Genomic DNA, 27470 nt, shown 5'->3' on the forward strand with positions numbered 1-27470 from the left:
GCTAATCTATTCACATCCTGGTCTCAACTTCTGGGCAAGCAGCTATTAGGACCTGCCTGAAAGCAGCTCCACCATAAAAAGAGCAGCTTTTGTTTGTTCTTCCACTCAGGCCTCTGCTACAACTGTCCTTCCAGCCAATAAGAATCAAACATGGCAATAAAAATATTTTCAGAGCTCAAGAATACATGCCACTACTCTCCCAAAGATTACGTAAAATCTGTTTGCAAAAGCTGAAATTTTAAACTGAAAGCTTAAAGTATCAGTCACAGTCTGTATTCTTACATATTTGTATAATTCGCTTTAATTTGGGATTTCTGCATACCTTCTGAATTAAAAGCAGCACTTTTCATTATTCAAAGCAAGCAGTGTGTTAGAGCCTGATCAATTCCCTGCACAATGCTGACCCATCCATCCTTCTTTTCAAACGTTCATTCCTCTTTCCAAAATTCTTAGAGGATCCCTTGCCACAGCTGGTTTCAGATCAATCAGGATCTCAGGTTTCCATGAGATGCCTGGCCAGGCTGTAGAGCAGCAGTAACACCTTCCTGCTCAGAGCTGGAGTCACAGATCAGCACAAGGTTGGCCTCCGTGTACCTGTGCACAAGGTGGTACTCAGTACTCTAGTCATTGCCAAGCAGCTTAGGAGCCTCTGGCTTATTTAGCGAAAACCTATCCTAAAAAAAAAAATCAATCATTTCAAGAGAAAGGAGCAACCATTGCAAATATACTTGTGTCTAGTTCTGCAAACAGATATCCCAAAGCTTTTGAAACCTGCTATATGTCACATCAGTTACTCCTCTTGCACTCTCAGTGTGTAAGAATTGTGAAATTCCTTGCAACTTGGTTTTCCTCGTATGAGCATTGCAGAAGCCTGGCTTTCTGTCTGTCTCTTACTAAAGGCAAAAATAGATAAGCTTGGAGACCTGTGGAAGAAATCTACCTTTCTCAAGAAGTAAAACTCAAAAAATAAATCTGTCATAGATTTAACCTATCATCATTAAAGTTGTTACAGATTTAATAAAACACCAATTTTAATACATTTACATAGCTTTTAATTCTCTACTTTCTACACTTTGTTTATGCATGAAAAGTTCCCTTCCTAGAAAAACTATTGCTTTTATCAAAGAAATCACTAATCTAGAAATCTTACAAAATGTTTACAAAATTCTGAAAACAAACTCCGCTGGATTTCCTGATTTTTCTTGGAAGGGACTTTGCTTGACAAGTATCTACGTACAGCTTAGTAAGCAGATTCACCTCTCCGTCTTCACTTTACAAAGTCCTTTTCTCCAATTCTACAGGCTCTGAAAGTTTTAAAGTTTTCTTTCCCATTTGTCCTCCCTTTAATGACGGTCACTTACAGGGTTGTAAGCTACCACTACGCTGGGGGCTCCTTTCTTAAGTTTACACAATGAAAAATGGAAGTTGAATCTTTATTTGGAGGACTGTTTGGAGGTTTTTTGTAAGGGAAAACAGATAACATTTGTACAGTCCATGTAATGATTAATGCAAAAATGTCAGTCAAGCTACGAATCTGACAGGAACAAGTTAAACAGTGTTTTCATTTAAAAAAAACAGAAAAAAACCTCCATGAAATACTTCCATAGGGAAATTTTTAAGCCTTTCTAATGAGTTTTAAAGAAAAATGTACTCTTATTGGTTGTGATTATTATTATAATATAATTAGATTTACAATAAAATACTGTATTGGCAATGTATTTGGTGCTCATTTTGTTAACGAGATGGGTACTTAACTACATCCATTTATATAGTAATAAAATATTTATTCACAATTAAGACAAAAGGCTCTTTTGCAGAGTAAGTGTCCACATGTGGAAAAAGCAGCAGCATTAAGACGTAAACTTTTTTATAGCTTTGAACCCATTACAAGTCTGAGTCAAGTTTAGTATTTTAAAATTTTGAATTTCACACGTGGTCTCAAAAATTTTAGAGTTTTTAATCTGAAAGCTAAAAACACCAATTCTGTGAGGTTCAGACAGTAATGAATCCTATTTTATACTGTATGTTAGCCTCCTGATCTGTTTAAATGGATAATGCCTCCTCATCACTTTCTCCAACAACAATAACTTGCGCTGCTAAATTATCAGAGCTGATGCAGGCAGAGAAAACAAGACAACAGTGTAGTGGGTTTTTTGCGAGTTTTATTTTTTTTATTCCTTTTATACACATGTACTGGCACAGCTAGGATACTCCAGCAAGCCCACAAGAGTCTTCCAAGCATTAATCCTCAAGTCGTTTGGAAGAACTTCAGTTTTTAGAGTAAGGTATCTCTAGGCCTGCTCTAGCTGCGTTCCTTACACAATGTAAAGGAGAAGGAGTGTGAATAGCAAGACAGGTTCCTAAATGCCTTTCCTCTGGAAAAAAAAGGATAGCCAATAATGCTGCTTCCTGAAGACAGGCCTGACACATTAATTTACATAAACCTAAACATGCCAGGGCAGTGTAAAATTGCAAAATGTGGAACACTAGGAAGGTTGTGGGCAGTAGTTTTGTTCATAATGCTGTCTTGGACGATTACCAAGGTTCAGGTGGTTTTTCAGCTATATCTAATTCATGGCTGGTGTGTTGTCAAGTCTCCAGAGTAACCTGAAACTAAAGTGTAACATAAACACGTGAAGCCGCTTTGCTTTTTGCCCCCCATCCCCGGACCACCCTAGGCTGCAAATTCAGTGTTGTCCGTCCAGTCACTTTTGGTTGATACATGATGACTGTCACACAAAGTACATCGCTTTACAAAAATAAAGGTACATTCTGCCTTTACATGCAAATCCACATCTAAAAACCCCATAATGACTTCTACAATGCCTTTTCTGTGTTACAAAAATTTCTTTGAGTCCTGGAAGAGATTTGTATTAAACTTATTTCAGAATTTCAGATATGTACACTGAAATTTCACATTCAAGACCTTAACTGTATTGAAATTCCATTCTATTCGCGTCCTCTCTTACACACAGAGATCGTTTTATCCTGCAGAGACAGATCCTATTCAGTATCTTTAATAAGACAGACAAGATATTTAAGGAAAAACAGAGAACTCCAAACAGAATAGCTGCCTACATTTAAGATAAATTTATGACCTCTATCTGATGATACATTATAGTAAAGCTACAGACTCAGGAATCAGCAGCAAATCAATTATCTTTTTTTCTGTTTCACTATCATGGATGATATAAAACCCCTGCTCCCATCTGTCCCTCCCCCGCCCCAGCCCCGTACTATAAGCAGAGAAATAGCAAATTTACAGCAAGTTATTTTTGTATTCAGGATCTTCCTCTCCTACTTCTCCCTGCGGAAAATAAAACTTGGATCTGTTTTCCTATTAACTATGAATAATTCTCAGTGCCTTGAAAAACCATATTCCTAAATGCAGCAGATGGGCAACATAAGACTAGATACTCTCCTGAATTCTTGTTCTCCAACTCCCCAACTTCTGGCACACTGCATACTAAAGCTAGTTTGCCAAATCAGCAGATGATTTTAAAACACTGAAGAAAACATATTTGATCTAAATTTGCATCTGTTAACAAAATTCTTTAAAATTACTTAAAATAATTTTCTAGGCAGATACGTCTGGAGGCAGGGGGTGGGGTGGGGGTGTTTGTTTTCTTGGGTTTAGTTTGTGTATTTTTCCACAAAGATTCCTTGCAATACTGACAAATTGACATGTTTAAATTCACTGTAACATGGCAGTGAAAGAGAACCACTCCTTAATATCTAAGAGACTATTGAAGATACCCTTATTTCCAAAACACCAAGTTTCTTTTGGTCTTTCTAGTTATTTTCTAATCTTGCTATTCAATCCTCCAAAGGCCTGAATAATATAGAACTTAAAAATTCAATCTTTTTTCTTCAAGCAGGGAAAAATAGACCATCTCGCTGTTTCCCACTATGCTAACTCCACAAGCACAAGCAATTTCAAGCCCATTTCCCAGGCTTCCAGGAAAGCCTGATTTCCCTGGCAGTCACCTCATGCTATGCTTCAGCCTTTCAAAATCACTTGATTCTAGGAACCTGTTGTGTTGGGTTTGTGTGGCGGGGGAGGGGCTACAGGGGTGGCTCCTGTGAGAAGCTGCTGGAAGCTTCCCTGGCTCCAAGTCAGACCCGCTGCTGGCCAAGGCTGAGCCAGTCAGTGACGGTGGTAGAGCCTCTGGGATAGCATATTTAAGAAGGGGAAAAAGACTGCTGGTAAAAAACGTGCAGTGGAGAGAGGAGTGGGACGTGAGAGAAACAACCATGCAGAGACCAAGGTCAGTGAAGGAGGAGAGGGAGGAGGTGCGCTGGAGCAGAGATTCCCCTGCAGCCCATGGTGAGACGGCAGGCTGTCCCCCTACAGCCCATGGAGGTTAACGGCGGAGCAGAGATTCCCCTGCAGCCCGTGGAGGACCCCACGCCAGAGCAGGTGGCTGGGCCTGGAGAAGGCCGTGACTGTGTGGGAGAGCCCACGCTGGAGCAGTTCATGGAGGACTGCGGTTCGTGGGAAGGACTCGCACTGGAGAAGCTCATGGAGGGCTGACCCCCGTGGGAGGGACCCCACGCTGGAGCAGGGGAAGAGTGTGAGGAGTCCTCCCCCTGAGGAGGAAGGAGCGGTAGAAACAGCGGGATGAACTGACCACAACCCCCATTCTCATCCCCCTGTGCCACTGCGGGGGGAGGAGGTAGAGGAATCGGGAGGAAAGCTGAGCCCGGGAAGAAGGGAGGGGTGGGGGGAAAGGTGTGTTTTTAAGATATGGTTCTATTTCTCATTATCCTACTCTGATTTGGTTCGTAACAAATTAAATTGGTTTCTTTTTTCCCTAAGTCAAGTCTGTTTTGCCTGTGACCATAATTGGTGAACATGGGGGGTTGACCCTGGCTGGACACCAGGTGCCCACCAAGCTGCTCTATCACTCCCCCTCCTCAACTGGACAGGGGAGAGAAAATATAACGAAAGGCTTATGGGTCGAGATAAGGACAGGGAGATCACTGAGCAATTACCATCACAGGCAAAACAGACTCAACTTGGGGAAAAAAATTAATTTAATTTATTACCAGTCAAATCAGAGTAGGATAATGAGAAATAAAATCAAATCTTAAAAACACCTTCCTCCCACCCCTCCCTTCTTCCGGCACTTAACTCTACTGTTGAATTCTCTACCTCCTCCCCCACCAGTGGCACAGGGGGACGGGGAATGGGGGTTGCGGTCAGTTCATCACACGTTGTCTCTGCCGCTCCTTCCTCCTCAGGGGGAGGACTCCTCACACTCTTCCCCTGCTCAAGCATGGGGTCCCTCCCACAGGGTGCAGTCCTTCAGGAACAGACTGCTCCAGCGTGGGTCCCCCGCGGGGTCACAAGCCCTGCCAGCAAACCTGCTCCAGTGTGGGCTCCTCTCTCCACAGGGCCACAGGTCCTGCCAGGACCCTGCTCCAGCATGGGCTTCCCACGGGGTCACAGCCTCCTTCAGGCCTCCACCTGCTCTGGCCTGTGGTCCTCCACTTGCTGCAGGTGGATATCTGCTCCACCGTGGACCTCCATGGGCTGCAGGGGCACAGCCTGCCTCACCATGGTCTTCACCACGGGCTGCAGGGGAATCTCTGCTCTGGCGCTTGGAGCACCTCCTGCCCCTCCTTCTTCACTGACCTTGGTGTCTGCAGAGTTGTTCCTCTCACATATTCTCACTCCTCTCTCTGGCTGAAATTGCTGCTGCGCAATAACTTTTTTCCCTTTCTTAAAATATGTTATCACAGAGGCGCTACCACCGTCGCTGATGGCCTTGGCCAGCGACGGGTCCATCTTGGAGCTGGCTAGCATTAGCTGTAATCAGACACAGGGGAAGCTTCTAGCAGCTTCTCACAGAAGCCACCCCTGTAGCACCCCCGCTACCAAAACCCTGCCATGCAAACCCAATACAGTGAGTGATCCCTCCCTGTCCTTGTTGCAACTCAGGAGCCTTTTGTTGTATTTTCTCCTTCTCATCCTACCACAGGGGGAGAGGAGTGAGCGAGCAGGTGTGTGGTGCTTTGTTGCCAGCTGGGCCTAGACCATGACACCTGTAAAGCTAACTCTTCTGTCCATTTTATACACTATCATACACCGTACGTGAATCCTTTCCCCTTCTTCAAAGAAGAGGTACAAATATTTCCTTGACAGTCTTCCACGTTGTCCTAGATGCAGGCTAAGGCTGGCATCCTGGAGCCATGAGGAAACAGTTGTTCCCTAAAGGTTAATAAACCCTGAGCGAGACAGATTTAGGGGTGGAGGGTGGTGTTGTGGGGGTTTTTTGGTGGGTAGTTGTTTTGGTTTTTTTTTTTTCCCCTGTACAATTGTCAATACATAAATAACTTGGCCATAGAGGATTAAAAAATTCTAAATTTTCCTTTAGCTTCATAAATAAAACCACTCATTTTTCTACGTAGGCCTTACATTCTGTGTGCTGCAACTTCTCTTCAGGATGTAACCCAGTAGGACTGGGAGAAAAGGGCATCTCTTGATGCTTTCTACAATGCAGGATGTAATTTCTGGTATAGGAATGCATTTTATTTCTTGTACCATTTTTTCAAGTACCATTTCATGTTTGTGACTAGGATAGCATCAAGCTTCAGGGAAAAGGCTTCAAAGCTGAAGCCTACCTGGAAAGAAGCAATGGAATACCTCTGATATTAAGGGTTCACAATAGCCTTGGGAATCAGGTTAAAATGGCATAAAAGGACAACTGATGTACTCACTACCAAAAACCTACAGAATTTACTGCCTATTGCCAAGACTAAAGGCAGAGTTAAAACTAACTCTATTCCATGCTTGCTGCACATATAGCAGCAGTTTGGTATTTTAGGCTACATCTATGTCATGACCTCTTCAGCAGCCATGAATAATATATTCCAAATGAAATGCTTGTACAAAGACTTCTGTATGCTCCAGAACACACAACTGTTACAGGCTTGTACTCCGTAACTCGGCACGTGCCTCAAAACGTACATCACTTCACGCAAAGACTAGATACATTGACAAAGAAGGAGTCAGATGAAGACTACTAAACAAAACCCCCACCCTGTCTGGCTCAAGTAGGTCCAATAACAGAAGGTTCTGGTCACTGGGAGCATACAGGGAAACATGCATGTCTCCTGGCTTTCTGTACTTTACTAAATCTTCCCTAGGCTTCTGCTTTTGGTCACTGTTGGAGACAGGACACTGGACTAGATGAATCCTTGTTCTGATTAAATATTATTAAATATTCTTAAGTATCCGCATTTGCACATCTGCTGTGTCTCTGTTACACAGTTTTATATATTGTATATATGAAACTAGACACATTTAAATCTGAAACTCAAAAGACAAGACCTTTTATGAGATATTAAAAGGTCATAAAGATTGCTTTCTTGGACTAATACCTTTTACGTAACAAGCCTATTACCTTGAAGTATTTCTACAATTTTGATCTTTCATCTAAACATCAAATATTATGCACACACGTATATGTATGTAGTTCTACTTGGAAAGTTGGGTGCTTTCCTGTGCAGCAGGTCTCCCTCTGTGAGCCAGACTCCGCAATTCATGAGGTAAGTTGAACACATTTTAAAACTGAAGCTTCATTCTTTATTTTTGTATCAGCTCTTTAGAAAATCAAATACTTCAGTCGATACATTCGATTATGCCTATGCCACAAACAGCTCAACTATCTTATATGAAAATCCTATCATATTCCATGTAGGCTGGTATTTGAAAACAAAAGTCTAACTACCCTTCTAAAACGCAACCTTTAAAACTAAATGCATAATTGATCTAAAGGCATCTGCACTCCATGATTTAGCTCCATCCACATCAGAATAAAACACTTATGGTACGTCAACAGTACAAGAAAAATACAGGAACTATAACCTTCACTCGCCACAACCACATGAATCTGAAAAACACACTCTATTTTAGAATTTGGCATCTCTCATCATCCTGCACTAAGATTGGTGATTAATAGCCAGTAATTTTTTTTTTTGATAAATTAAGGGAAAGCAATCTCTGTGCTTCCCACAAAGTCCACTGCTTCTACACTGTATACTTTCAATATCTAACAAAGAAAAAGGAAGACTCAGAGATTTTGATCAGTGTTGCTAGTCTTGGAAAACTAGTAAGACCCGCTCCTATTTGGCTCTATTACAGACACACATCAGAACAACCACGGACAGTGGGAAACTGAGCAGTAAACTCTTACCAAGAGAAAAGCAGACATAATGGAAGAGAATAGGCTTGCAGTTGTCAAGAGAAAAATGTTCCGTGGTTGCAACAGCGGATAGGGAAACAGAAAGGGAAAGGCACTTAAACCAACAAACTGAAGTCCCAAATAATACCAAATTTATTACAGAATAAACAGCACTATTTCTTACCTCACCCAACAGGGACAAACAGGGACTCTGATTTGGTTTTTTGAGTTTTACAGATCTCCCAAGTAAACAAGCGTGTGACCTCAGGACTATTTTTGATGTGCAACACTAGGCAGAGAAGCTATCCAAACTGTGATAAGATTGAGAACAGGCACAGGATAACAGTTTAAATAAGCTTGTGCCCTGTCGTTTATCTGCAAGGTGTTAAAAACAAAACAACCCCTAGAAAACAGAGCTTCACAGTTTACTGGGATAGCATATCATTCAGCTATTGCCTCCTTAAATTCTTTATATGCCTCAGAGGAACAAGTGCTCTTTCAGCAGCTCTCTGAAGGCTTAGCTAAAGGTTACGCCATTTTGGACAGACAAGTAACTCTCTAGCTGGTAAGTGACCAGCTGCCTATTTACATACATAAGCTAAGGAAATTGCCAGCACTAGAACTCAAATGCCCTTTTGCTGCTTTTAAGTCTTCTGCATTGAGAACTTCTGTTGGAAACAGTTAATCCTTTCAACAGTTCAGTCTAGGACAAAAAGATGATTCTTTCTCTGTTGTGTGTCACTATGAAAGTTTAAGGCCAGTGTTCTTTAAGAAAGACCATTAATCCACTTGTACCAGGAACAGAGCAGTGACAATCAGGTCAATTTATCACACTAAATGCTGCGTTCATTAGGCAGAAATAATAAAGTAACAGTTTAAGTACAGATTGAGCTACAATGGACAATCAAGGAGAATGTCAACACCTCAACAACTGGAATACTTTCTTAATAAAGGAGAACTTACTTAACTTTGTGGAGTCATAATTAGCTAGCTGTCCAAATAAAACAATGAATTTAATATGATAAAATCTTTGGCATATTTATGTAATTCTTATTTTCAAATATGATTTCAAGGAGAGGTCCTCTTACTTCACTTTGAATTAGTAAGACAAGACTTATATCCTCATCAATTAGCATGACTGAACCTTTTTCTTCTCTCAACCCACACAACTAAGTCTGATGACAATATAAGTTATTTCCATTTCCTCACATTCGCACACCTCTACCAGCTTGCCAAAGCCACAGCATTAATAAAACCCCATGTATACAATACTTAGCTGACAATGTTTCACAATTTATAAAAGGCTGACTCACACAGAATGATAGATTTTTAACAAGTCAGACAAGTGAACCAGTCATTGTCCATAGACACTTCTCCCCATGCGACAGAGGTTACCATCCTCAGAGCAGGACAGCAAAGCACCCAAGTCCTACTACAATTTTCAGACAGCTCATTAAAATAAACTGAAAACAGTTTTTGTATGAAACAAAATATAACAACAGAATCCAGCAAAAGTTTACAAATCCTTGTGCAAACTCCCTTCAGTACAGTGAAACATGAGGAAACCCAGTAAAAGTAATAAATTTGAGCATATGCATTTTGAGAAAATATAAAATACTTTACAACATCAGTTTTCAGTAACGAATCTCAAAGTACAACTGATCAATTTGAGAGATACAATTAAATATCACAACCAGACCATAAAAGAGCATCTTTTATGTTAAGCAGTGATTTAGAGTAGTAATTTAAAATTTACTGTGTAGCTTCTAGAAATTATATTTTCACTAGTGTCTTTGTACAGTCAATGGTGATTTGCCTTTTAGTTACCCCAATATAATAAGTGAGGTGACTTACCATTCTTGCTGACATCCAGTTCCCTGAGATTAATGAGATTTGCAATGGATGCTGGCAATGTGGTTAGATCATTGTCTGGCAAACTCAGCTTGTGCAGAGACTGACAGTTAAAAAGTTGCTATTGAAACAAAGAAAAAAGTGAATGCAACTTTCTCTTAGTTTCCTCTACATAGCTTTTGTTTTTAATCCCTTTAAACTTCTGACCTCACAGCTTGAAGGCCAGACTAGAGTCTTTGACTACAAAAACTTTATTTAACTAGTTTTATTCAAAATTGACTAAGTTTACAATGCTTAGGAAAGCAAAAAACTGCAAACAGTCACAACAAGCCAGCAGCTATGCTTAACACTTCCAACAAATTCCTTCCAGTATCTCAGACCTGTAGGTGACCAGTAATTCATGACCTGTAGTTACACATAGCCCTGCAAACATCAGAAAATATTTTCCATAATGGACATGTCATGTGATACCCCAGAGGTAATTACAGTTTCTTCAAAAAAGAAAAAAAAAAATTGATAGATGCGTTTTTAAAAGTCAAATAGTTCTGGAACACAGGATTTGAGTAAGTATTGGTCTTCTCTAAAAGTTTAAATTTTATTCCATTATATCTTACAATATTTTTTTCCCTTCCATGCTTCCTAGCACAAGTACATAAAAATCCAACAAAATTATGATGTAAACTAGTGAAAGTTTGATCTAAGGATATAGAAAACTGTATAACCTTTTCTGTATACATGCATTATAATTTTTATCAAATATATTAGCTCAGAGCCAGATATCTTCCTATATGTAAGGTACCTTGAGATTCTTACCTGAAAGCTTTACAAATTGACAAAATAGGGCAAGCAATACTAGTGTAAGGGAAGAAAAATCCTCCAATGATATGTAGGAAGCTTACAGTTTGTACAAAATAAACATCTGTAAGAAAGTGGTTGAAATGGTTCACCTGAACAATTTATGATGAATATTCCTTTCCCAACAATTTTGGATACGATCATTCATCAATACCTAGACTTAGTGTTCTTTTCTTTTGGAATTCTCAGAAAAGATCATACAAACCCAGGAAGTGTTCTATGACTAAAAAAAAATTTATCCCAATCAACATCATAGCAATGGGCTTAGTTCAACCAAAATTTGTTGGGTTTCTCTCAATTACGAGGCCATTATTTCAAACACAGACTGTTGAACAAGCCTCATCCACGTAACGTTTGCATATAGCACCCCAGAACAAAAGCAGACATAAGTTAACAAGATGGACAGTTCAAGGAATGAACTTTAACTTGCCTACTGATGTTTCCAATTCCTCAGAAACGTGCACCTGTTAGAACTAGTTGATATCATTAAGGCTTTGAAGGATTAGGATATTAGGAAGTTACTTAGGATGTTATATGGGAAGGAGAACTTTTATGAGCTCATGTGTTTTGGAGCTATTCCTTTACTTCAGTACTTCAAGCAAGAATATATACTTAAGACTCATCCCTGAAAACAATAATCTGGACTCTTGGAATCATTAGAAATCTCCCTGATCAGTCGCGTGAAAGCAAATGCAGCACAAGGAATTGCAAGATCCGTAAAGGAAATGGGGGGAGGGGAGTTTTGTATGGTGTTGACTTTGTAGCTGTTCCTTTTTTAATGTTTGCATATTCAGTGATTTAGTAGATCATCATTACTGTTAGTAAACACTAAGTCATACAGTTAGGGACTATTTTACTAGAGAATTCCAATTTCTTGCGAACAGCAAAGTGAGAGGGAAAACTAAAACTGCTACAGTTTGAGCTTTTCAGCTCAAGCGCACATTGTGACACTTGGGATAAACAGGGTACCTTTTCAGATGTGATTTAGCACACAAGATGAAAGTGTTTCAAATGCCCAGTCACTTTTGAAACTGAGACTACGAACCAGCACTTTGTGTAAAGCAAAGTCCCTCTCTACCACCATCCTTCTCTCCACCACAGTTTGCTCACGCTGTGCCCTCGGCCAGTCAACTAAATTAAGGAGCTATACTGTAAGAACCGGTTTCTGAAGTATGCTGGAGTTCTGAAAAGATTGGAGGCAATTAAGAAAAAAAAAGAAAAAAGCCACACACACTGACAGGCCATTTCAGTGATCAGGCTGACAAGACAGCCTCAAACTAGTTGTGTTGTGGCATACAAAGGACAGCAGATTCCAAAACAGGAATAAGAACACACCACGAGGGGCAAAGAGGAAAAGGGAAGAGTGGGAATGTCTTAACCAGGCTTCAGAAAGCTGGAGACAGTCTAATAAGTACCACACCCTTCGTCTGAGATGGCTTAATTAGAAGCCTTTTTCAGAGTTAAAAGACTAAATAAAAGCTTTACTTAGGGAAAAGGCATACACAGCTTGAAACTCTGGCTCCAAATCGGCTAGGATCATCTCAAATGTTATAGGTCTTCCCTTACAGATCTTCTATGGATAGTTTTAAGATTACAATTTCTGTCAAATGATTAAATAAAACACTTTTACTATGTCTTCACTACTCCCTAATCTCTCTGCTTGTTTCCTTTGCAGTATTTGAATTTGTACGTGGTTTTTTTTCTTTTGAAAATTGAAAGGGTAGTAAAAAATAATGCCCAAATTACTTAAAAGCTGGAAAAAATGCTTGGCTTCTCAAAAATGAGCCTATAAGGATGACTTATTATAATGTACAAACACATTAACATGAAACAAGTGCAGGCTATTACAAGTCCCTGCAGTTCAGCAAAGAAAAGCAAAGAGGAACAAAACAACATTCAAGCAGTCTTTCTAATTGTGTGGATAATTTAATCTTAGACTAGACCAAGGCAAGTGGTTGACTGCCCACCTCTCAGTTTACTGACGTATCAAAATCGGATTTCATATGGGAACTGACTAATGAAATCAAATGGCATGTAACAGAAAAGGAAGACAAAGCAGACTAACCACTTCTGATCCAGAATGCCAACATGCATCCACTTGATTGCTACAGTACATTCTTTCTTCCTCTTTTAAGATTATTAAAAGGAATTTTTTAGAGAATTAGGAGTTTGGGAGGAAGATGTTTGCTTAGTTCTTATGATTTGGGAAATAGGAATTTAATGCAAGAAGAGTTCAGAATACTTCCTTTTTTTTTTTGGCTAAAAAGGTATTTTATTCTGTTTTTTAAGCATGCAATTTTATTCTTCTCCAGTAAAGAATGACAGACAGGAATGAAGTTCTGAAATCATCTGAAAAAAACCTCAAAGGCTGATACAAACTCTTTAAAAGCAAGCTACTAAAACCTAAAATGACTAACTCTAGAGTAAAGAAGTATCTGCTTGGGAAGAGACAAGAATAAAATAGTGGAAGTTCTAAACTATAACAGACTTTGCCAAAATGTCTAGTTTTAACTTATATGTTATTAGCCCTATTCAACATACAAATACAGATTTTCAGTGATGGCTTCTCAGGAGCATTTAAGGTTGGATTTTCAAAAAACACCCAGCTGGTTTAAGTCAGCTTTACTGGAATCCAGGGCTTCTGATAACTGTCAAGTTACTATCCTGAAATTGTTTTATTTCCTTTTTTGTTTCATTTATCTTTCAAAAAATCCAAACCCACAAAATTTGAAGTGGTTATAGCAAACTTTCCAAAAATCTAACAAAGCATTCTATAGTTGTCCTGCGAGACAGTGAAGATTTGCACACAATTGTGACAAAACAACTTTAATCTTAAGTCTTTCATCTAACTACTAAGTTTGTAATTCCACCAAAAGAGGACCTAGTAATGGAAAGAAGTCTATTGCAATGATCACTTTGCACTTCTCAAAAGTCTCACTGGCAAAGATTTTCATTCTTTTCTCTAGTATACTGCTAATTCAGCATGCAGTTTGTCTTAACATTTCAGAACAAACAACAAATATTAATTTCTATAATAAAGATGTAATCAAAGTGGCATTCCAGCTCTCTAGTTTTTGAACTTAAGTAATCTGAGATACTTCAGAAAGTCTCTTCAGTCACGTACCAAAGAAGAAAGCAGGACTTCAAGTGAATAGATACTTTGGATTGTAGCTATCTTTTGTGGACACAGAGATCTGAACAAGACATTAATCTTGCTTCTTCTAATCTTCGTGTGTTATCAGAGATTCAAAATAATGTCACAATTTGTTGAATACAGTGAGTCAGTTTGAGCAGGCACTTCGACAGAAATAAATTAGCCAGCCTCTTCTGCTGTGTATCTCTCTTGGGCTGGATCAGTTGCTTAAGCAGTTTCATCTCAATTCATGCAGCAAACTAGTCAAGCTGGAACACATACACATTCATTCTACCACAGCTGCTTCTTCTGGGACCAACATTTACTTACAAATATTTGGCAAACTGCAGCCTAAAAGCTGAAGCGGAAAGCTAGACACTATCAGCTTCTACAATGCTGATGAAGTAACAAAGTTAATAAATGTAACTAAAAGTAAAACCAGCCAACATACCTTTGGAAGCTCTTCAATCTGATTAGCATCTAAATAGAGTTCCTCCAAAGTCTTTTCAAAAGTAAAAATCTCCTTAGGCACCTGTTCCAGGCTGCAGTGAGAATAATCAAGCGTAGTGACCGTTTCCTCCTCTCCACGCAGACAGCGGCATGGCACCAGCCGCACAAACAAATTCCGCTTTGTTGTCATTTTCAGGCACTGTAAAACAGAAACTGGTTGACTTAAAAACCAAGACAACTTCAGAAACACTCACTTGGGCAGCTTCTCAAACTTCCACTGGCCACTAAATACTTAAAGAAAGAAGTGTATACATACCTGCATATATGTGTGTAAACACATGGCAGGGCAGGGGGAGAGAGAGTATTTATTTTCTTTTAAACACAACAGATCTTGTAGTGGCATTAAATGGAGTCAAAACACCTACAGCCCCCAGAAGATGAAGTAAAAATTTAGCCTGTAACTTGTTACCTGCTAACACAGCCCTACATTGCAGAGAAGCAGATAATTTTGAAGCAGCAGTTCTGAAGTGTCAATTGTGTTTTTACAACATAGCTTACCCCTACCTTTACAAAGGTTACTGGTATGATATTTTTGCTTAATATAATAAAAACCACCCTCCACAGAGCATTAAAATGTAGCTACAGGAAAGTTAATTTTTTTTGTGATGAATAAGATTAAATTCATGTACCTTAATTTCAAGCCCCTCATTTAAAGATAGAATACAATAAAAGGAACCAGCGTGGTTTCTACCAACTGTTCTATCTACAATTTGAAAAGAAAGGTTTCCAAGTGCACAGATAAAGAACTGACTTCTTTCTGCTACTCCATTCAGTTTGGAAAACTTCAACACATATTGCTGTGCACACTGGAACCAAGGAAACTTCACCTTGCTATGGAAATGTACCGCTCTTCCTTTAAACTCAATCATTGTTACAACAGTCCCCTCTACTCTCCATGTCTTCTACAATATTCCTACTCAGCAGGAGACAGCAAACCTAAATGGTGCAAACTGGCTAGCTGATTACTGATGGCATACACCAGGCATGTTCTGCCTCTTTTCTCCTCAGCAAGAGCAGAAGTTCAGGTCTCTTCCCTCTAATTAGCAACAAATTTTCACAAAATTCAGAAACAATCATCTTCAAAATGTCACCTCAAGTTTCAAGCCTGGCTGAAATCAGATAACAGACTCAACAATTTTTCAGGAAGGACCAACATGTGCAGATGGACAACACGATCATGTAAGCTTCATTTCCTCAGGAAATCAGTCTAAAAATACATGCTTTTCCAAAAAGCTCTATTTATTTTCTCAATCAAACTGCCAACAGTCCAAATTAAAATATGCGCTTTTTTGTCTCCTTTTTTTTGGAATTGCAGAAATTATATTTCAACTTCTGGATTGGTGACAAGAAACTTTCTTCTCTAAGTGCCAAAAAAGTCTTTCAGACAGTATGTTAGTAATACAGGGAGAAAATAATATACCATGGCCACTGTACTATATGAAGTCACAGGCTGGGAGACCCCTCTTCTTACTAAGACAAGAAAAAGTCACACACTTGGATTTTCCTCTATGAGCAGCTAGCTTGCCATGTACTTCACAGTACGTTTAATTTATAAGACAACAGGCCAAGGGAGTGCTGTACTTCAGTGTTTTCGCTAAACAGAAGTACAACTTATCACTCAGGCTGGATACAGTCAGATTGTACATCCATCCATTAAAAAGACGGGAAAAACCTGTTCATTAAAATAGTGGGATGTCAAGACTTCCTTTTTTAACAATGCTTCGATGTTGCTAGGATTTTGTTACAATGTTGATTATCTATCAGAACACTGAACACTTCCCGTAAAACTCCAGCCATGTTATTCAAATAAAAAGTGATCTAAAAGTAAAAATATTTAACTGTATTGCAGTGCAAAGAGTTTAGATACTGCAAATTCCATGCTGGGGATTTCCACAGAATGGGAAAGTCAGCAAAACAGACACCATAACCTTCTCCTGCTTCTTTCACAGCAACAGGCTCCAGCATGACATCCTCCAGCCACCCACAGCCAGATGCCATAGAAGCTGATGTGCTCACTGGGTCAGAGCTACCCACGCCTTCTCCAAGCCTCAGAGGCCGCACGTGAAGACACAAGAGGAATTCCACAGCCAACATTTACAAACGACAAAGCCGTTACAAAAAGAAATATCATCTCATTTTGTTATTACTTCAGAGATCTGCAGAGCTGTGGAAAAACACACCACTTCAGAAAGAAGCACCAACAGCAGTCTCTTCAAACAGGAGTATAAACAGAAGAACATACACCTTGGAAACAGCAAGGACTGGAAGCAGAGATTGTATGTGTGAGTTGATTACCAGAAGTCTGGCAGGGATGACACATCTATATCATACTAGCTGCAGCCATCAATAAGTTCACTTCGTCCAGTGACCTCAGCTTCTGAGAATTATGTTTTGGTTTCCAAAATATGAAAAAGTTCACTAAATGGTTCATATAATTAACAAAGTAAGATACTCTTTTTCACTCAAATCCCTCAAAAAGAGCATACATTACATTGTTTGCCCCGTTTTTTTTCAGTGGCTGTTCTCTTCACAGCTAGTCTTACTTGCTCAGGTCTCAAAAGTTTCTGAAGCAACAAAACTCATAAGGCCTAACAATGCAAAACACATATACCTAGTTCTCCTAACTTACTCCTTTTATTTGGTAAGAGAGATCTTGAGCTTTTCGGGGGGAGGAAGGGTTTTTTAAAAGATCACATGCATCCATAGCACTGTAAACACGGATAAGTAAACAAATGCCTGTACAACATCACAGTGTTGGGTCGTATCTCCAGGCAGCTACCATGTCAGTTAAAGTACCTAAACTCACAGCTCACGTCTCATGCCAAAATAGTCAAACTCATATTTAAGTATCAAATGAACAACCCTCCCCCAAAACCATTGATTTGACCAACTTAAATGTACATATAATTATAACATTGCAAAAACCAGAATGAACCAAGAGAGCTGCATTTAAATAAATCTAGGAAACTACGCAATGTGATTTAGTTCAAATTCGTCTTATGTTTGTTCAAATTTTACTTCCACAGATAAAGAATTGTTTAGCACTGGTGTTCTACAACAGAGATGGCTGCCAATAATAGGAAAGGGGTGCAGCAGGATAGTCACAGCAAGTACTCCACACCACCACTCTTCTACAATATACATTTATATACATAGTCAGACACACATCCCCCTCCCTATCTGTCTGTCCACCTATCTTGTGGTCAGTTGCCCAAGCAGAAAAACTGTAATGGAGGAAAGGAAGGATGTACTATGGAAGAGAGTCCACTGTTACAATTACCAAAGACAGCAAAATGGGATGTCGCACAGAACATGTGCTTTTCTTATATTGCTCAAAATAAGAACTTCTCCATGGGTAGTTTGGGTAAATACACACAAGGTAGAAGGGAACAAAGTATAGCATTGTTTCCCTTCCCACAAAACAGGGAAGTCTAGCAAACAGAAAAATCTTCGTTTCATAATATACCACAACATCCGACCATCTCAAGGCACCAAATCAAACAATGTAAAATTGCTTTGCAGATCTACACTGTGATGGCTTATTTTTCTCCACCAGTTAACAACTCTAAATTTTTATGAGGCAGATCTACTAAAGAACTCAGAGGAGGGGGAAAAAACTCCACAAACAAAACCCCCTTGTTCCCTAAACCATTAAAGCCTTGACACAAGCTTAGCTCAGGTTCAGTGTTCACAGCCAACAGAGGCAAAATTGGGATCTTCATACAGTTGGGTTTTTTTAAATTCTTGAAGGAATAGGAAGGGAAAAACATCACTCTATAATCAGAAGCTTCTCTTTGTAATCATTAAAGGCTCAAAAGTTGAAAGGCATAAGGGAGAATTAGCTGTGTTCTGTTTGTGAAGACTTAATCTAACATGCCAAAAAATTCAGTGTTAAAAAAATATCTAGTTTAAATTGATATGTTTGCTAATTATAAACTATCAGATTTCTGCTATCTTTTTTTTCTCCATGAATCATTTTTAGCATTTATTTCACACCTCCTCTTCCAAGCTTATGTGAGGATCACACCCTAAGGATCAGAGATGCTGTAGTATCTGTAGTAAACTCAAAAATGGGTGGTTTAAACTACACAGATGTGTACTTCAGTGAAGTATAGTCTTCACTCATTCATATACATTAACTGTGACAGTAATAGGAAACAAATTCCACAATAACTACACAAAATGGGACAAAGGAAAATATTATCTATTGACCTGCCTATATCCTGAAGGTAGCAACGACTACGCAGACAGGTTTTCCTCTAGGAATTCAATGGTGGTGAAGGCTAATTATTCTGTCAAGTCTCAAATTTGTGAGAAAAATTAAGTGTTTTCTGATATAAGTGTGGTAGTGTACATAAGTATGGTATAACGGCAGTGCTTAACCAGTATGACCAAAAAGAGAGGGAGATAAGAGTTCACAATTGAAAGATGTTTTGCTGTGAAACTGTACACAATTTATTTAATATAACCTATGTCAAAGCTTCATCTTATTTTTTCTGCCTTATATCTGTATGACTAGATAGACAGTTCATATAGTCTGTCCCGTCTGAGACCATGAATGACTTGAAGCACTTTAAAGTTTCAGAATTGATAAGCAAGGCCAAACTGATCAAGGTGTATTACGGCACTTGTTCAAGAAGGCCACAATACCCAATAAAATAATTTAAAGATCAACTCTTCCATTCTGAAATTGAGGGTTCTCTGCTTCCAGACACGTTTCCTCCCCTGCAACTGCTCAAACAGCAGACAAAGCATCTACTACCAGCCTCTGATTTAATTATAGCTATCAGCCCTCCTCTGTTACAAGCAGTGGTTGACACTTGCTAAAAGCCAGTGGAGTAAAAAGTGGATAATACTGTGTAATTACTCAATATCCAGAAAAAAAATATTGGAGAAGCTAGAGCAAAGCAAAGACTATAACACTATCAGATCTACACTGTAAGAACAGTGGACTGTATCTATGTGGTGGGTTGACCTTGACCAGCTGCCAGATGCCTATCAAGCCGCTCTATCACTCCCAACTTCTCTACCTCCTCCCCCACCAGTGGCACAGGGGGACGGGGAATGGGGGTTGTGGTCAGTTCATCACACGTTGTCTCTGCCGCTCCTTCCTCCTCAGGGGGAGGACTCCTCACACTCTTCCCCTGCTCAAGCATGGCGTCCCTCCCACAGGGTGCAGTCCTTCCGGAACAGACTGCTCCAGCGTGGGTCCCCCGCGGGGTCACAAGCCCTGCCAGCAAACCTGCTCCAGTGTGGGCTCCTCTCTCCACAGGGCCACAGGTCCTGCCAGGACCCTGCTCCAGCATGGGCTTCCCACGGGGTCACAGCCTCCTTCAGGCCTCCACCTGCTCCGGCTTGGGGTCCTCCACTTGCTGCAGGGTGGATATCTGCTCCACCGTGGACCTCCATGGGCTGCAGGGGCACAGCCTGCCTCACCATGCTCTTCACCACGAGCTGCAGGGGAATCTCTGCTCTGGCACCTGGAGCACCTCCTGCCCCTCTGTCTTCACTGACCTTGGTGTCTGCAGAGTTGTTTCTCTCACATATTCTCTCTCGTCTCTCCTGGCTGCTGTAGTGCAGCAGTTTTTTACGCTTATCTTAAATATGTTATCACAGAGGCGCTACCAATATCACTGACTGACTCAGCTTTGGCCAGTAGTGGGTCCATCTTGGAGCCAGCTGGAACTGGCTCCATTCGACATGGGGGCAGCTTATGGCATCTCCTCACAGAAGACACACCTGCAGCCCCCTCACTACCAAAACCTTGCCACCTACACCCAGTACAATCTATAAACTGTGAAACATTTTTACTGAATAAAATAAAATCACTGGAAGCAGAGAAGCAACGCATTGGTTTGAAAGACCATGACCAATGAAAGAAAGCAAGATCAACAGCAAGCTTGGATACACACTAAATGTTAATCCAGAAGAGACAACATTATCCACTAAAACATCGCTCTTTCCTGGGACTGTTTGATGATTCTCTGCACACCCCCATCATTGAAGTACCTGCAGATCTGCCAGAATCCCATGGGACGTTTTTGTTTAATCACATGTCTACCAATGTTTTGATGATCATTTAAAAACAAACAAACAAACAACAAAAAAACACCACCGAAAAACAAAACACATAGCCCCCCAAGTATCACATTTCTTTGAAAATTCTGAAGTCAGGCTTGTTACAAGTAGAATTTAAGTTCACTGTAATTTTGTTCCTAATCTCTCAATTTGCTCTGAAAGCAATAGTTTCACTGTATGATTAGTCCCTTAAATTTCCTGTCTGATGCTAACAGGATGTGACCGCTCATGCTCTAAGCTGGTGAAAGCACTTTTTCCCCCCGTCAAGCCTTTCAAAAGGGTGTTTACCAGTTACATCAGCAGCAGAGCTGAAAATGAAACCAGCTATCAGATGTTTATAGAGAAAGGCACAAACAGCTAGGCACAAAAATATCTGGTCAGGTTCTTTTTAGCCCACTCCACTATCTACAAACAAGTTCAGAATTACGGAGCAGAAGACGTGTAAACACAGGAAAGAGAAAGATTGTGTTGGGGAGCACATAACCTAACATGCAACCCGACAAATACAAGAAGGCTTACTTGGCCAACTGACAGAAGTCCCAACATACTCCGGTTGAAACAAAGAATTATGAAAAAAAAAAATTGTTATTAAGAATCTTATTTAATCCTCTAAAAAAAAAAACCAAAGAATTGATTACTTCCTCTACATTAAAAAAATCAGTCAGAAATGAAGCTTCTTATACTGGACATAAAAACATGAACCAGTCTGTCTTTAGAGATGTTAAAGGTTTTTCTCTTCCTAAAGCAGCAACGCGCACCACAGAAGATACCAAGACACAGGCTATTTGGCTTGTTGATGAAAGATGCTATATTGTGAAAACTCACAGCACAATTTAAATTAATTTCTTCCAGCTAACAGCAGCACTAGTCCTCATGAATTTGGGGAAACTGTAAACACCTTAGTACTTTAAGGAACACAAAACATCCTTGGCTCTTACAGTAAAGAAAGAACACAATTGTCCTTCATTCTTTAACCTCAGAAATTACTCGGCACCTCTTGCTCATCAGTAAATCATATAAAGAAGCTGGGGGTGGGGGTGCTAAGGGTTGGTTCAGGCTTCCCCTAAAAATCAATCCAGTCCTCTTGGACAGGAATGGTGAGGTCTTAATTTAACAGACAGCAACCAGCACCTCGCAAACCCCAGCTTGGAAGTTTGTTTCTCTGCAATCCTTTGACTTGTTCTCTTTAGGAAAGGAAAGTATGGCTCAAAACTGATGGCCACTGACAAGGAGCTGAAACATGAAAAGACAGCATGTACTGTGAAGAGACTGCCTCATTGTAAGTGGCACTGGCATTCTCTGTTTGAGGTGTCGAACCCTCATTTGGTGACAATGCCAGGTTAAGGTATTTTCACCTCCTCCTCCCTCTCATCCAAGCTATTTCTTTCTGTCTCTTCTAGAAAAAAAAAAATATTTTGCAAAACCGGATTGGTTATGTCATTCATTTCACTGAATGAGACTGGCAAACACTCAGGTCAGTATAAACCAATGAACCACAGTGCTGCACTCTGTGGGAGGGAACAAGCGGTAGGAAATAAAAGGGATTTCGGAACCATTTCACCATTTTAATGTGAAGCTATAGTCTGAGCCTCCCTGCTCCTGACATGAAAACAATGCTCAACTACATCCATGGCTGCATGTCCTCACGCATGCAGGGAACACCAAAAAACACACTGTGCTTGCTCACATACAGCATTCAGAGCAAAAGAAATAAAAGGCATTACTCATGAAACAACAATGGTGAATGGTAACAACAGGAGGAGGAACATGTTAGTAAATACAGTAAATAATAACCAATTATTAAATGCAAAAATACGAAGGATGCTTGCTACATTTTTTGAGAAAATAAAGGGAACGGAGAGGGCAGAAATCAGTTTTGCTTTTACCGATTCAACAGCTGCTAGGATATAAGCAAAACCAGTGATACTCTACCTAGCTCGCTAAAATACAAAACTCAAAGCTGGTAACAAAACTCAAAGCTTCTCTTGGAGTTAACTACTTTCCAAGCTCTCAATGCCTCTATATATTAAAAAAAAACAAAACAAAACAAAAACCAACCAAAAACCACAAGAAACAAAAACACACACCCACCTCCAAGGGCCAGGGCAGCAAGATAATTTCTGGTAACTCCCAGAAGAGCAATGCCAGGTGTGAATTCTGGAGACATTTGCTTAAATTATCTGTTTCTTGTCTTCTATGAAGTAAATTCTAACCAGATTTCAATTTACTATTTCTATTTTGTTTTGCTTTAAAATATTCAGAAATCGTTTATACAATTAAGATCTGAAGTTCTTCATCAAACTATTTTATAAAACCTCTCTACCTAGTTGTAATGGTGTTGATGTTATCAATAACATTTTCTTGGTTCAACAAGAGCATTCTCCCGCTTGGTTCAACAAGAGCATTCTCCCGCTTTATCGAAACTAGAGACTAACCAGGTATTTGTTACAACAGTTATTTTCCAGGTTAGAAATTTATCTAAACTGCCTATGCTAAAACAAACCTGAAGAGTTATTATGACAAGTAAAACCCACCCTAAGTATATAAAAAGAAATCTTTGGCCTATTTATTCCTATTCATTTCTGTAACTGTAAAAAAGCAGCAATACAACAAAGCAGTCAGTACTTGGCCTTACCATGCCAAAAGTTTAACAATGACAAAACCAGACTGACTTTGTGAAAACAAAACAATAAAAGTATCATTTTTAAACTGAGAAAAGAAGCAAAAAACCTCTTGGCAAATACCTACATAATAAAATATTCTACTTCAAGTACAGCCTTTAACTGAAATGCAGTAATACTCAGTATTCTTATAATTGTAGACCAAGGCATCAGTAAGGCACAGGTATGTGAGAGTACAGATCTGTAATTTAAGGCAAGATCCATTACAGAAACATCCTCAGCAAAAAGAGAGGATGAGAAAAATTGTAGATTAAGTTTACGGTAAAATTTAAAAATGTTCGGATACCCAAACAATTGTAATTTTGCCTTTTGTTAATATTTATATTTACTTTTCATATTAACACTACATAATAACTACAGAGTAACACACACATACACCCTGTCACTACACAACTGCAGCCCAGGTAGTTGCAACTTAGTTCTCACATATTGCCTTTTACTCTTTTTCTGAGGCAGCCCTGGAAACTAACTTCCATCTGGACAGCCAATCTATCCAAGTAAGTGCCACTATAACATTTCATCTGAAGAATGGTCTCTAATTGTACACCATTAACAATGCTGCTGAGATTAGCATTAGATCTGAGCTTCATTTCTGATGTTTGACTTGATTGCATATTCTTTGGGTACACATTTGCAGTGTTACTAAGAAAACATTAAGAAGAATAAATTGATTTTTAAAGCCACTGTGCTTGAGGCTCACCCATTTCTCTTCCCCAAATTAAAAAAAAGCCATAAAAATTCAAGGATATCTACTATGACAAATGGAAGTTTGCAGCAACCTGCAGAAGCCCCTCAAACCTTCACAGAAAATTCAAAAAACTGAGGTTTTTTTTAAAAGCCATGACACTGATATTTCAGTATTTCAACACTGATGTTTTCAAATGGCTGAAGAATTCCTTTACATTATGGAACTGACATGTTTGGGTTTTCATGCTTGTCACTTTTAAGTTAATACATAGCCAGGAACATGAACTATTTATCCCAATAGGATACTGAAGTGAACTCCATCCCCCACTAGCCACCATAGCCTTTTTTTTTTTAAAAACGTGCCGTAGAAATAATCACAGCTACTGTACAGCTAGTAATCACAACTATTTGGTACAGCTAGCTGTACTAAGCTACTTCAGAACTGCTTTGCTTTCAGAATCCACTAATTTCTACATTAAATAACTCCATTTTCTTTCATTGTTGCTGTGAAAAAGATCCATGGAAACAAACATGACAAGTTCCTGACTTTCTATACAAAGAAAACAATGAAAATGAAATACACAGAGCAACCAGACTAAGAGATGGTAAGCCTCTGGAAGAGGTATAAAACCATATTAAACTGCTTATGCTTTGGGTTTAGTCCTTTGAGGGGTTATGTCTGGATCTACTGTACAAGTAAATGCTGTGTATTACATACTGTCAACATCTATTCAAGCAGAAAGGAAGAGATACTGTTTTAATTCCTCCAGTTACAACAACATAGTCAAAAGAGATGAACCAGCATAGGGTAAGTGAAGGGAAGAGGCATTGCTAGTCATTTGCCCATAGGAAGCAACAAACCTTATGGAGCAGTAAGCACAGCCGAGGCAGTGCAGCAACAGCACAGTTTCTTAGCTCAGCGGAGAATGCTAAAGCACACAAAGCCTACAGCCTTGTAGGCTACACAAAAGGCTGGTAAATGCGAGCATGTGCACATGCTTCTATCTTCTTAAGTATGCGCTGTTTGTAGCAATGCCAGATAAAATATGCAGAAGATTTTGTATGTTTTAAGCTGATATTTTATAGCAAGTCTCCAAATTACAGTCACTGAAGTGTCAATATTTATTAGCATTTCCACAATCTGAGCGGCACTATTAATAAGATCAGAGCAGGTGGAAGCTGCTGTCATATGTTGTGGGGTTTTTTTCCACGGGGGGGTACGCAATAATGATTCCTCCACAGAAATTCATAGAGAAGTTCTGAAGACAAAATATTCTATTGGGCATTCTTTTTATTCATGAGAAATACTTGCCTCTAGAAATCCTTACAATATGAGGCAAAAGCAACTTAGTGCCATCTGCACTGGCATCATTTAATAAAGAAAAAAGCTAATTCTGAACATGTGTTGCTTTTCCATAGAGCTTTGAACAGAAAATTGAACTTTATTTGGCTTCTTAATACTTTTCATGTTCTTAAGTATGCTCTCTAGTTAAAGAATGTTAATACACCAGTAAAAGAGAAATGATACGATGCAATGTTCGCCTAGGCTTTAGATCAGCAAACCAGAAAGAAGGACAATAAGAGGCCCAACAAGCATTCAAAGCATTTTTTCAAGCATCTTTCATCTAAGTTTTTCAAAAATATGCTTATCTTTCCTAAGAAGTAAAAAAAAAAATATTTAAAAGCAGTATAAAATGTTAAAGCTCCACAAGCCAAAACATTTAATAACGGACATTGAGCTTTAAAACAGAATTATTTTCCTGTAACTTAGTTTCCCATATATTCCCCTTTCTATATATGCACACAATTACATGTAAATACATATCATTCACTTGGCTCTTCAACAGATATTTGTAACTAAAAAAAAATTGCCTTCAGAATAACATGAGAGATTACGCAGAATAAAATTCAAGTGCTTTGGAGGTGATTATTACAATGTATGAATAAAGAAGAGGATTTCTGTTTTAATATATTGTGCAGTTGGTCCAGAGGAAAGAAAATAATGTACTTACCACTGTGCTACTTTTTTCTCCCTGCTGCTTCTTCCCTGAGCTTTCAAAGCCAACATTCTGTTTAAGACAAAGGTACAAAAATTTTAGTCAACCCTATCCCCACTAGATAAGAACAAACCGATATTTTATTGTACTGGATATTTATTTTGCTTTCAGAGTTTTGGTTTTGTTTTTTAAAAAGAAAAGCTGTACATATGTGTGAACAGTAGCTTGAAGATTTCAGAGAACTTGAAAGATTTTCAAGGAAGTAAAAATTACACATATACTTCTGGGGGAGATTATTTTGTGTGTGTAACATAGTACAAAACATTGCTTTTTATCCTACTTTAATTTTTATTTTATAGCATTCTGTCTACAAAGTTGTTTCATTTCTACTCCATTTTTAATTGCCGTGTTAAATTATTAAGTCTCTTATATTAGACATCTCTTGCACACAATTCTGAAGAAAGTTAAGAAAAAATACATCAGAAACTAACAGAACCTGAAAAGAGCACACTTCTGTATCATTAACATAGCAGATCACTGACACTATCTTCACTGAAGTAGAACAGCTATAAACAAACAAAAACATCCAGCGCATTTGACTGAACACATTCAAAATTAGTGGCTGGACCTATGGAAAGAATAAATTTTGCCTCCAACAAAGAGCAGTAGAACATATCTTCAGAGGGATTAAATGTCACTACGGTCAGACAGATCATCTAACTGAGCATGAAGTCATGTAGAACAGCTAAGAAGCTGAGTCAGACAGAGTATAATCTGTCAAATTTGTAGTACCTAGAAAAAAAAATTAAATTGTGGGGAGCACAGGTAGTAGCTTCATTCAAAGCATTTACCTATAAATGGAACTATATTTCATTACTGTCTAATAAAAAGCAGAATCAGCCCATCATAAAGTAATCATAAATATGTCCTCAAAAAAATCCTAGAACAGATTTAAAATCAGAATTGTTCCAGGAGGAATGAAAGTTCCTTGGTTTGGGGCAAGAAACAAGCAGCAGTACAATCACAGAACAACGAACTCCTTCAGAAGTCAGGATTGCCGCAGCAGGATCGTGCTATAACCAACTTTCACGTTACATGCCCTGTTCCTCGTTCAGGAGTCACTGGTGCCAGCTTCTGCATTTGTACCAAATGGACTTCAAGGCACTATACGGCATAAATCTATTCATTTATTCTCAATAGAAGGACAACCAGGATGCAAACAGCAAGGGGAAAAAGTAATGTAGGTAAAAGTAATATTAAAGCCTCAAGTCTTTCAAGTTTCCTCCCGAAAAAAACCCTCTATCAGTTTAGCCAGCCCCAGAAATACTGAACAGAGGCACTCAAGACAATTAAAAGATCAAGGAAGACAGCAAGGATCAAACCAGATTCTGAAATGTGGGGTCTTACGAGAGAGTCTGTCAAACCACCATGGCTGCATGCTTCTTTCCTTTCCCATAGCCCTTTGCTCCTACTGAAAAACTATTTAATC

At 39.1% G+C, this 27470-nt stretch overlaps 1 protein-coding gene across 1 annotated transcript in view; it reads right to left on the minus strand.

Moving 5' to 3' along the window:
- ERBIN (erbb2 interacting protein) overlaps positions 1-26045 on the minus strand; it is an 82802-nt gene extending 56757 nt beyond the window's left edge. Inside the window, exons 1-3 of the mRNA XM_050912521.1 lie at positions 25997-26045; positions 14480-14677; positions 10044-10161 (exon numbers count right to left, since the gene is read on the minus strand). Of these exons, the coding sequence (XP_050768478.1) occupies positions 10044-10161; positions 14480-14668 (307 nt within the window). The 5' untranslated portion in view covers positions 14669-14677; positions 25997-26045. The remainder of the gene's footprint in view (positions 1-10043; positions 10162-14479; positions 14678-25996) is intronic.
- Positions 26046-27470: the final 1425 nt, after the last annotated feature.

The sequence above is a fragment of the Gymnogyps californianus genome, chromosome Z (assembly GCF_018139145.2).
Source record: "Gymnogyps californianus isolate 813 chromosome Z, ASM1813914v2, whole genome shotgun sequence".
Classification (NCBI taxonomy): domain Eukaryota; kingdom Metazoa; phylum Chordata; class Aves; order Accipitriformes; family Cathartidae; genus Gymnogyps; species Gymnogyps californianus.